The sequence below is a fragment of the Ostrea edulis genome, chromosome 2 (genome assembly GCF_947568905.1).
Source record: "Ostrea edulis chromosome 2, xbOstEdul1.1, whole genome shotgun sequence".
Taxonomy (NCBI): Eukaryota; Metazoa; Mollusca; class Bivalvia; order Ostreida; family Ostreidae; genus Ostrea; species Ostrea edulis.
The window spans coordinates 67930657-67942412 of record NC_079165.1 but is presented as its reverse complement, the minus strand read 5'-3'; the positions used below and the strand labels follow the sequence as shown (position 1 = coordinate 67942412).

At 35.0% G+C, this 11756-nt stretch overlaps 1 protein-coding gene across 1 annotated transcript; it reads right to left on the bottom strand.

Annotated features, from left to right (window-relative positions):
- Positions 1-6296: 6296 nt before the first annotated feature.
- Positions 6297-11363, bottom strand: LOC125680020 (mucin-2-like; the record flags this gene model as incomplete). Its single annotated transcript, XM_056153442.1, has 2 exons — positions 6297-7893; positions 7988-11363. Coding segments are annotated over 2 exons (3432 nt in total), but the record flags the coding sequence as incomplete, so codon positions are not given.
- Positions 11364-11756: the final 393 nt, after the last annotated feature.

Here is an 11756-nt window from a genome sequence, read left to right as displayed (position 1 = left end):
TGAATGTAGAATTAAAAAATACACTTCCCCAAAAAATGACATTACTCCAAATCTCAGGTGCGAACTTCTTTAAAATATAAAGTAGATTTAAGTATTAAAATTAAAACTACTAAAATTAATACTACCCATTCTTTTCTTTAAACGGAACAGTCAATACACCCTTTGACCTTGACAATGCTTCATATTTGGTATTGACACTGGCACTTGACGTTTTAAATAATATAATGATAAAAATTTTGAATAGTTTGTTTACAGGAAGACAATTATTTTTATTTATATATATATATATTCAAAACGTCGAGTGCCTGTGGGTATTGATTACGAGGACAGGTGGTACTAAACAAAATCTCGACCAAACTAGTTTGCAACAAACATGTATTCATCGTCTATGATGAAAGCAATTTTAGATATTTATCAATTTCAAAAGAAATATATGGGAAAAGATTCAGTCAATGTAAATATAGTCATACCATTCTTAGCACATATACATGTATGAGCATGAAAGTATTTACTTTCAATGATTGAAATACGGACGTTATTTCAACGTTTACACAACGTTGCAAAATCAACAAATTTTCAACGTGGGGAAATCGACGTCGAATCAACGTTGATATAACGTTGTTAAACTCACGACCTAAATCCAATTACTTTTCAACATTGATACAATGTTGTGCGCCTGCTGGGGTAGCTCTCTGGAAAAAAGATCCTGTGCATGTATATATTTATTGTGGATTATAGTGAGGAAGTAAAAACATGGCATGTATAAATGCAAACATATTCTCATATAGTGAAGATTTAAAGTTCAGGCATAGTCGCAATTGGTGTTTAAAGTTGTACATACCCCCTCCCCCCTCGATGCAATTTATCAGTGTCGTGTATCTTCTCTGTGTCTGCCTTCTCTGTTGCGTTTTCTATTCTGACTTGTGTGCGTGCGTGTTCCGTTTCTTCCCTTTATGCGGCTTAATTGCTATATATAGATATATGGACCGACTCTAAAAGTTTCCTTACTTACCTACGTATTTAATGGGTATAGTCTTTGTGAAATCAAAGTTAACGAGGATATAATTAGAGTTGATAATTGACAATCTCTGATTATCTTTGATCCTTTTCAAGCCATCCCGTTTTTTTAAAAATAATTATGTTTACTTTATTGGACTACAGAACACAGAAAGTCCAATGTGTATTAGAATTGATAATTCAACCCAATAACACTACATAGCATTACATCATAAACAACATACCTCAACTCCCTGATTATTGAGGTGCAATTAATGCTAATTACGAGTATAAACCATTATTTCAATTTTACGATCATAAAGCATTGGTAGAACACTTATAGATAATTTTTATTGTGAATTTAACATTTCCGTGTCCTTTCAATTTTGAAATCCAGAAAAATTGAAAACAAATACAGTAAGCAAAGAATGCAATATGAGTGAGAAACACAATTTGGGAAACGTGTAAAATGATTTGTGATCTTCCTGTGAATGAATTAAAGCACAGCAAATCCAAACCTGGTTGCGAAAATAAATCAAGCAACTTGTGCGTCAAAAGCACTATACCTAGAACATCGTCGGATACCCACGGCTGATCGTGATGAGTAGAAGACGAGATCAGCCGTGGGTGTCCGACGATGTACCTAGAATAGACCACTCAGCATTTGAGCTTTTAAAGAAACACGACAACTTCGACACAAACTCAGAAGAAAAAACTAAACCAAGCACTTTGAATGAACAATTTATTTCGATTTGTTTTCACAAATGAAACAAATATAAAGAAAGATACCATCCCGCACCCAGCGACTGCGGCGTAGATCCAACTTGAAAAGTTGGGAGGGGCGCAATCACTTTGAAATTATATTTTATTTAATGATAATAAATATTGAAGATAAAAGGGAGAGGGATTGGTTACTTGATAAAAAGGCACCCACCTAGACGAAGACATTCAGGCACGTAGCATGATCGTCGTTCAAAGTGCGTGCGCGCGCGTATGTGTGTATGGGGGAGCCGGAGAAGAACTAAAGAAGTTGCCTTTACAATTGTTCAAGTTCAAGTTCATTTTATGCACTCAAACCACATTATACATGGTACATGAGGTGCATTAAGTAAACATACATTTGAGTAAGAATAAGGTCAGAATATGTACAAATATACAATATACATGTATTGAAAAAGTATTTACAAAATATATTAAGGAGGACAGACTAACTCATAGATTTTTGAGATAAACATACAGAGTTTTTTAAGTGTTTTAACCTTACTGGTTGACATAATTTCATGAAATTTAATAACATTAGGTCTTGTGTAATACCTACTGTGTAGGTATTCTTTTCTAATATTTGACAAAGCATTGCATTCTAATATATAATGGAATTCGTCTGCAATTTTCGATTCGTTACACAAAACACAAAATCTTTCATTATATGGAATACCAATCCATCTACCAGTCTCTATAGGGAGGCGGTGATTTGTGGTGCGAAGAAAAATAGTTCTGAATTTTTTTGACAATTTTTCTAAATATTTTTCTGGTCCAAAGTCTATTTTAAAAGTTCTGTATATTTTACCTTTAGATGAATTGAACATCTCGCTCGACCATGTTTGAATGAATTAATCCTTAAGTCTTTGTTTGACAGTATTTGTTATCCATTTTCCATTTATGTTCTTTTGTTGATTCCATATATTTGAAAGACCACACATGTTTAAAATTCGATGAATACATTCAAACCAGGGGTTCTTAACAGTACCGTTAAGATATTGTGTATGCAAAAATTTATAAAGTACATTAACAATTTTAAAGTCACAACCTTGCAATAATGTAGCTCAGTATGAAATCATTCTGCTATACACATTGATATAGACTGGGAAACGACCTGTTTCGCCATATACCATAAATGAGGGCGTAGAGCTTTTCAGCTGAAAAATGTGTTTCAGAAATTTTAAGTGAATGCGCTCTACAACTTGTAAATTTTCATACCCCCACATTTCACATCCATAAATTAAAACTGGTAAAACTACTTTGTCAAACAGGTCAAATTGACAACTAATTGGTAAATCAAACAATCTAATTTTCCTTATAATCCATACATAGCTTTCTGGGCTTGTTCACATAAATGTTTCTTAGCTCTACAAAAAGACCCTGATCTAGAAAATATAATACCGACAAATTTGAATTCTTTTACATTCTCTATAACACCCCCATTATAGTAAAATTGCCTTTTCATCAATGGACCCTTTGAGAATATCAAAATTTTTGTTTTATCGACATTAACATTCAATTTCCACTGAGTACAGTATATAAAAAATTCATTCAACGCACATTGTAAATCATCAGCAGATTCAGCCATTATAACTGTATCATCTGCATATAGCAGAATTAAAAGTTTCATGTACAACATAAGTTCTTCTTCAATTGAATTAGTAACACTTTGTAGGCCAATAATGCCTTTCTCTTGTAAAAAAAAATATTCAAGATCGTTAATATACAAAGCAAACAGAAATGGGGATAAATTTTCGCCCTGTCTTACCCCAACATTACATGTGAAAAAGTCAGTTGACGTGCCATTTATCTTAATCATTGATTTAATTCCCATATACATATTTCTGATATAAGTAAAACATTTTCCCTTGATACCGTTTGTAGTTAACTTGTTCCACAGACCATTTCTCCACACAGTGTCAAATGCTTTGTTTAAAATCAATAAATGCGCAAAATAATTTCTTTTTTTTACTCATTAGAGTGTGTGACAAAAACTGCAAAGAAAGAATATGGTCTAATGTTGAATGGTTTTTCCTAAACCCAGCTTGATTTTCATTAATCAAATTAACTTCCTCGGCGTATGCCTCCAGTCGACTATTTAAAATGCATGTGAAAAGTTTACCGAGACAACTTAACAAGGTAATAGGGCGGTAATTTTCCGGTGATGTTGGATCACCCTTATTTTTGTATATAGGTTTAACAACTCCAAGTAACCACTCATCTGGAAGAAAGCCACTGTCAAAAATCATATTAAAAAGTTTCTTATACACAGGTAAAAATATTGACAAAGTTGATGAGATATGTTCATTTAATACATTATCATAACCAGGTGCTTTATTGTGCTTAAGTTTTCTAGCAGCCTTTTCTATTTCGTCGTCAGTAATAACAGTGTTAAGGAACTCATCAGAGGTATCTCCATCGTTTGGAACAAAATCAAAATTATCAAAATTCCCCGTTAAATCGTCATTAGAATCTCCTAAATTAAGATTCCTCATAAACTGGAACATTTCGTTAATATCGACGGCGCATTTCTTATTTTTATTTGATGAATTTAAGATCTTCCAATATTCTTTAGAGTTTGTAGAGCGCAGTTCAGACAGTTTACGTGCTATTTCAAACTTATACTTTTTTATACAACTATCCATTATACGTTTGTAGTTTTTACTCATTGTTTTAAGATTGTCTTTGTTTTCTGCTGTCATGTGCCTATTATGAAGTCGTTTCGCTAAATGAAATTTTCTTCTTGCAGCTCTACATTCTCTATTGAACCAGTTCGAAACAATTCACAAGCATTTGGGTTGTATACATAAGTGAAACCCACACAGAAGGAAATGATTCAAGTCTGAGTGGGAAAATAAACTCCACTGATGCCGTTGGAAATAGAAGATAATTTATGTTAACAATAGAGGGAGACAGTTAATTAAGATTGTAAAATCTGAAGGCCGCAGGACTACATTTATTATAAAATTCCTCACTCTACATTTGAATATGATTTGAGAATGGGCAGTATGAAGAACATTTTCGAGCCTCATTTGACAGAGAGTTTCCAGAGCTTCACCGCCTCACACCTAAGGATTTAATTCCATACCTACAGTTGTACTTGGTCAAAGCTGCAGAATAGAATATCGATTCCATGACATAGTCTAATATTTATTCATTATAATTCAAAATAAAATACTTGCACCAGATGACCGAACTAATAAGAGAGTTATGGCAAGCCCTTTTACTATTTATTCGTAAAATAAGATATCTCTTGAAATAAAAGAGATATCGCTTTACACTAATCCTGTGGGGATCTGGGTTAGAATAGGTCCTCAGTACTCCTTGCTTGTCGATAAAGACCCCGCCCTGCTCAAAGGCCGTAAGCGCCGAGCATATGCCTAAATTTTGCAGCCCTTCACCGACAGTGGTAACGTCTCCATGCGAGTGAGAAATTCTCGAGAGGGACGTTAAACAATATTTAATCAATCAATCTTTACACTAGAGAGATATCTCTATTGGTTGTAAAGATATCTCTGAAAGTTAAAGATATCTTTTTACGCTAGGGAGATATCTCTTTAACCAAAAGAGAGATATCTTTAAACAAAAGAGATATCTCTTTACGCTAGAGAGATTTGTCTTTGAGATATATCTCTTAAAGCTAGAGAGATATCTCTCAAAGAGAAAGAAATATTTCTGTAGCGTAAAGAGATATCTCTCTATCAATGTAAAAAGATATCTCTTTAAGTTAGAAAGATATCTCTTTAAATTTTCAAAAAGAGATATCTCTTTAACTTAAAGAGATATCTCTTTAACCCCCCCCCTCCCGAAGATCATAATGACTTTTCCCTGTTGCATCGCCATTAATATGATGTAACCCTATTTTTTTAACCAATCAAAATACTTCTAGTGTAAAAATGGCGGAAAAGGTTAAAGAGGTGATTGGGGTAACATTGTCGAGTTACCGAGAGGTTAAATCCAATTTAGCTCACATATCTTATCAATTTATTGTATACTTCACATGCAGTAACGCAAAATCTTCCCCCAGGATTGCACCCATCATGATAAGATTTGCTTTGGCGGGCTTCCAATTTAGGGAGAATTCCTTAAGTATTCAAAATAATAAAAAAATATTGGAAAGAGATACCCTTTTCTCTATGAGATATCTCTTATACTTTGAGATATATCTCACTGAGAATTCTTAGAGAGATATATCTTTAATAAAAAGGATATATCTTTCAAAGTAAAAGAGATATCTCTCAGAGTAAGATACATGTATATCTCTTTAAGTGAAAGATATCTCTCTAAGTGAAAGAGATACCTCTCAAAGTGAAAGAGATGTCTCTCTAAGTGAAAGAGATATCTCTCTAAGTGAAAGAGATATCTTTCTAAGTGTAAGAGATATATCTAAAAGTAAAAGAGATATCTCTCTAAGTGAAAGAGATATATCTTTTTAGAGAGATATCTCTTAGAATTAAGAGATATCTCTCATTTTAAAGAGATATCTCTTCAAAATAAGCAATTATGCAAATGAGCAATAGAAAGTACTATGAGTATGACAATTGAAAATTCATCTCGTAAATCACTGAATGCATTATGTACAAATAGAATGATGAAATACAGGAAATCATGATTTTTTTTTTCATGTATTTTAGTATTTAAATCTATTTATTTATTAGCCAAAATATCAAATATTGTTAGCCACCCTCCCACCTCCTCTGCTCCAACGCTCATGGTATTCCTTGAAGGGTTGTCCTGAGTATGTTAAAACGAATCTCACGTAAGCAGAGATTTTGTTAATTTTTTGGTTTTGGATTTGGAAATTCATTGTTGTGGTACAGACTGTGTACGTAAACAGTATTAAAAAAATGCGTAATAAAACCTTCATCTAATGATATTAGAAATTCACAGATTCACCCAAATCTGAAAATACATATGTCAAATAGTCCCAATGGAGAAAATACATATGTCAAATAGTCCCAATGGAGAAAAATATCCCTTTCCTCAGTTGTACTTTGCAACCAATGACTGTATGTAAACATCTGTGCGTGCAATGAAAGGAGCTCTATGACTTGATCGCAGCAAGGCTATATAATTTGGCAAAATCAACATCATATTCGTCTCTACATGTAGGTATGGTGTATGTGAAGATTAAGAAAAAATACCACGACTCCCAGTGTCAGCCTAAAGTAGAGATCCAAATATAACCTGTTGAAATCTTTCCAATCAAAACTGAATTAATGTGTGTGTGTTTATTCTTTGTTTTTTGCTTATTTTCTATTGAAATTCATTGCTTGTCATTTTCAACAATAAAGACACATATCATTGTATGTTATCTAGTAAGAATCGAATTTGTAGTCCCGTCTGTCAGCGTATGAATATATGCATGCCGCGAACTACTTTTTGAACTACTATAAAACAAACAAAATTAATGTGCTAAAGTAGTGTACCAACTTGCAATATTCAATAAAGAAAGATGAAATAAATATTCACTCTGGATATGGTGGTTTATTCTATGCGTTTAGAATTTGTCTTTCTTGGACTATTTTTCCTTTTCCATAGTTCAAATATGGAAATCATTACCAAATACGGAGACAAATCAAGGCCCGCCGATACTTATCATATTCACTTCACTTAGTAGCAATAGAAAAAATCCTCATAAATGCACAATGAGTTGTTCAATATTGTGTTAAAACCTACTCTAGAATACAAAAGGGTGGTAATTTGGCTCTGCGATGCGATATCGCCTAGGGAAAATCCTATTCTAAACTTGTCTTTCCTGAAGAAGTGGGTGTGTAGGTGGGGTGAGCTGGCAGGAAAATCGAGCACGCTTTAGACTATATTTTCTGGAGGAGGATGGCGATGGGCTACCCTACTCTATAATACGGTACTCGCAGACCAGATGGATACACCTCTATATTTGTTTTGAACATTGTACGAATCAAGATTCAAAATTCATGAAAATGTATAAATACTAGTAAAGTCTAAAACAGATTTTTCAATTCATCATGTTGAACATGTACGGGTAGCGTACTTAATACACGCATATGAATAGATAATAACGTGTTCTCGTTCATGCACAATACAAGTTACAATGTAGACACTATTTCTCAAGAGATCCCAAGTTAAAACGTTCAAGATGTCTGTCTCTCCGAAAATCTGGAAAAAAACCCGGAACAGGAATTAATCTTATATGGTTAGCTATTCTACAATCATAAACACTAAACGAAAATGTTAAAATACCTATACATACACTTAGTAAGCCTTTTTCGCCACATTTTGACTGCCTTGATGAAGTGTTGAATGTCACTAAGTACCACAAGCACACAGGCAGCAGCGATAACCACTATCCCCACCGAACCAAGAGCAGCAGACGACCAACGTCCATCAGCTGCCGAAATTTTCTGGCGGGTATACGAGGAAAGTGTCGTCTTTTCTATCGTCAAATTCTTCTTAATTTGTGTGATTTCCTCCTGTATCTGTTCTTGTGTTTTGTTAATTGTAGTCCCATTATTACAAAAACAAGACACGCATACTGCTGATGACGTGGTAGGTAATGATGTCATGTACTGAGTACTGCTAAATGAAGTAGATTGTGTAGAAGCGGTAGAGGATGTGCTGGTGTCAAAGAAGGTGGAGTGTGTGGTTAAAGTCTCCATATTCGTGCTAACCGTTGCTGAGGTTGTGTTTATGTCTGTCACGTTACCGCTATACATATTTGTAATGCCAGTGGTTGTATCTGACGAGGTATCAGCCGATTCTGTTGTAGATCCAATATTCGTATGTTCCTTTGTACTGAGAGAATATGCTGTTAACAATGCTGTTGTCGCCGTTACTGTGCTTTCTTTTGATGACAGTTCGATAGGTGAGGTAGTACTTTCCACTGTTGTTATTGCGTCTGTAGATGAGCTAGTGCTTTCTTCTGATGGTATTGCGTCTGTAGATGAGCTAGTACTTTCCACTGTTGTTATTGCGTCAGTAGATGAGCTAGTACTTTCTTCTGTTGTTATTGCGTCAGTAGATGAACTAGTACTTTCCACTGTTGTTATTGGGTTAGTAGATGAGCTTGTACTTTCCACTGTTGTTATTGCGTCAGTAGATGAGCTAGTACTTTCCACTGTTGTTATTGCGTCTGTAGATGAGCTAGTACTTTCTTCCGTTGATATTGCGTATGTAGATGAGCTAGTACTTTCCACTGTTGTTATTGCGTCTGTAGATGAGCTAGTACTTTCCACTATTGTTATTGCGTCAGTAGATGAGCTAGTACTTTCTTCTGTTGTTATTGCGTCAGTAGATGAACTAGTACTTTCCACTGTTGTTATTGGGTTAGTAGATGAGCTTGTACTTTCCACTGTTGTTATTGCGTTAGTGGATGAGCTAGTACTTTCCACTGTTGTTATTGCGTCTGTAGATGAGCTAGTACTTTCCACTGTTGTTATTGCGTCAGTAGATGAGCTAGTACTTTCCACTGTTGTTATTGGGTCAGTAGATGAGCTTGTACTTTCCACTGTTGTTATTGCGTTAGTAGATGAGCTAGTACTTTCTTCCGTTGTTATTGCGCCAGTAGATGAGCTAGTAGTTTCTTCTGTTGTTATTGCGTCTGTAGATGAGCTAGTACTTTCCACTGTTGTTATTGCGTCTGTAGATGAGCTAGTAGTTTCGTCTGTTGTTATTGCGTATGTAGATGAGCTAGTAGTTTCTTCTGATGTTATTGCGTCTGTAGATGAGCTAGTAGTTTCTTCTGATGTTATTGCGTCTGTAAATGAGCTAGTAGTTTCTTCTGTTGATATTGCGTCAGTAGATGAGCTAGTACTTTCCACTGTTGTTATTGCGTCAGTAGATGAGCTAGTACTTTCTTCTGTTGTTATTGCGTCAGTAGATGAGCTTGTACTTTCTTCTGTTGTTATTGCGTCAGTAGATGAGCTTGTACTTTCTTCTGTTGTTATTGCGTCAGTAGATGAGCTTGTACTTTCTTCTGTTGTTATTGCGTCAGTAGATGAGCTTGTACTTTCTTCTGTTGTTATTGCGTCAGTAGATGAGCTAGTACTTTCCACTGTTGTTATTGCGCCAGTAGATGAGCTAGTAGTTTCTTCTGTTGTTATTGCGTATGTAGATGAGCTAGTACTTTCCACTGTTGTTATTGCGCCAGTAGATGAGCTAGTAGTTTCTTCTGATGTTATTGCGTCTGTAGATGAGCTAGTACTTTCCACTGTTGTTATTGCGCCAGTAGATGAGCTAGTAGTTTCTTCTGATGTTATTGTGTATGTAGATGAGCTTGTACTTTCTTCTGTTGTTATTGCGTCAGTAGATGAGCTTGTACTTTCTTCTGTTGTTATTGCGTCAGTAGATGAGCTTGTACTTTCTTCTGTTGTTATTGCGTCAGTAGATGAGCTAGTACTTTCCACTGTTGTTATTGCGCCAGTAGATGAGCTAGTAGTTTCTTCTGTTGTTATTGCGTCTGTAGATGAGATAGTACTTTCCACTGTTGTTATTGCGTCTGTAAATGAGCTAGTAGTTTCTTCTGTTGTTATTGCGTATGTAGATGAGCTAGTAGTTTCTTCTGATGTTATTGCGTCTGTAGATGAGCTAGTAGTTTCTTCTGATGTTATTGCGTCTGTAAATGAGCTAGTAGTTTCTTCTGTTGTTATTGCGTCAGTAGATGAGCTAGTACTTTCCACTGTTGTTATTGCGTCTGTAGATGAGCTAGTAGTTTCTTCTGTTGTTATTGCGTATGTAGATGAGCTAGTACTTTCCACTGTTGTTATTGCGCCAGTAGATGAGCTAGTAGTTTCTTCTGATGTTATTGCGTCTGTAGATGAGCTAGTACTTTCCACTGTTGTTATTGCGTCAGTAGATGAGCTAGTACTTTCCACTGTCGTTATTGCGTCTGTAGATGAGCTAGTAGTTTCTTCTGATGTTATTGTGTATGTAGATGAGCTAGTAGTTTCTTCTGATGTTATTGCGCCTGTAGATGAGCTAGTAGTTTCTTCTGTTGTTATTGAGTCTGTAGATGAGATAGTACTTTCCACTGTTGTTATTGCGCCTGTAGATGAACTAGTAGTTTCCACTGCTGTTATTGCGTCTGTATATGAGCTTGTTGTTATTGCGTCTGTAGATGAGCTAGTAGTTTCTTCTGATGTTATTGTGTATGTAGATGAGCTAGTAGTTTCTTCTGTTGTTATTGCGTCAATAGATGAGCTAGTAGTTTCATCTGTTGTTATTGCGCCTGTAGATGAGATAGTACTTTCCACTGTTGTTATTGCGTCATTAGATGAGCTAATACTTTCTTCTGTTGTTATTGCGTCTGTAGATGAGCTAGTAGTTTCTTCTGATGTTATTGCGTCTGTAGATGAGCTTGTACTTTCCACTGTTGTTATTGCGTCTGTAGATGAGCTAGTAGTTTCTTCTGATGTTATTGCGTCTGTAGATGAGCTAGTACTTTCTTCTGTTGTTATTGCGTCTGTAGATGAGCTAGTACTTTCCACTGTTGTTATAACGTCCGTAGAAGATTGGCTGAAAGTGGTGAAGCCCAGTGACGACAATGTGTCTGTAGTAATATCCTCACAAGGAAAATCCCCTACTGTTAAATCGGTGATGCTTGATATATGTGACCGAACTGTTAAAGCAAGTGAATAAAATTAGTCCTACATCATATTCTAAAGATTACTGCAGAACAAAAAATGTAACAATATTTTGTCAGAAAGAAGTTTTAGCTCTTACATTGTACACATAATTTCTTTCTTGATAAAATATTGCAGTAAACAAGGGTTGTATAACACAGACACTTATTTCTGTAAATAAGTTATGACGTAGTATACAGACGTCATAACTTATTTACAGAAACAAGTGCCTGTGTTGTAATAACTATTTTAGACAGGGTTAATAGGACGCAAAAGGCACGGAAATGGACAGACTGAATTAAAAATATTAATATAGGACATTTAAGAATAATCAATATAAAGCAATTGAAGTCTTCTATCAAGTAACCAAAATTGTTGTACATGTATATGTAATTACTATGG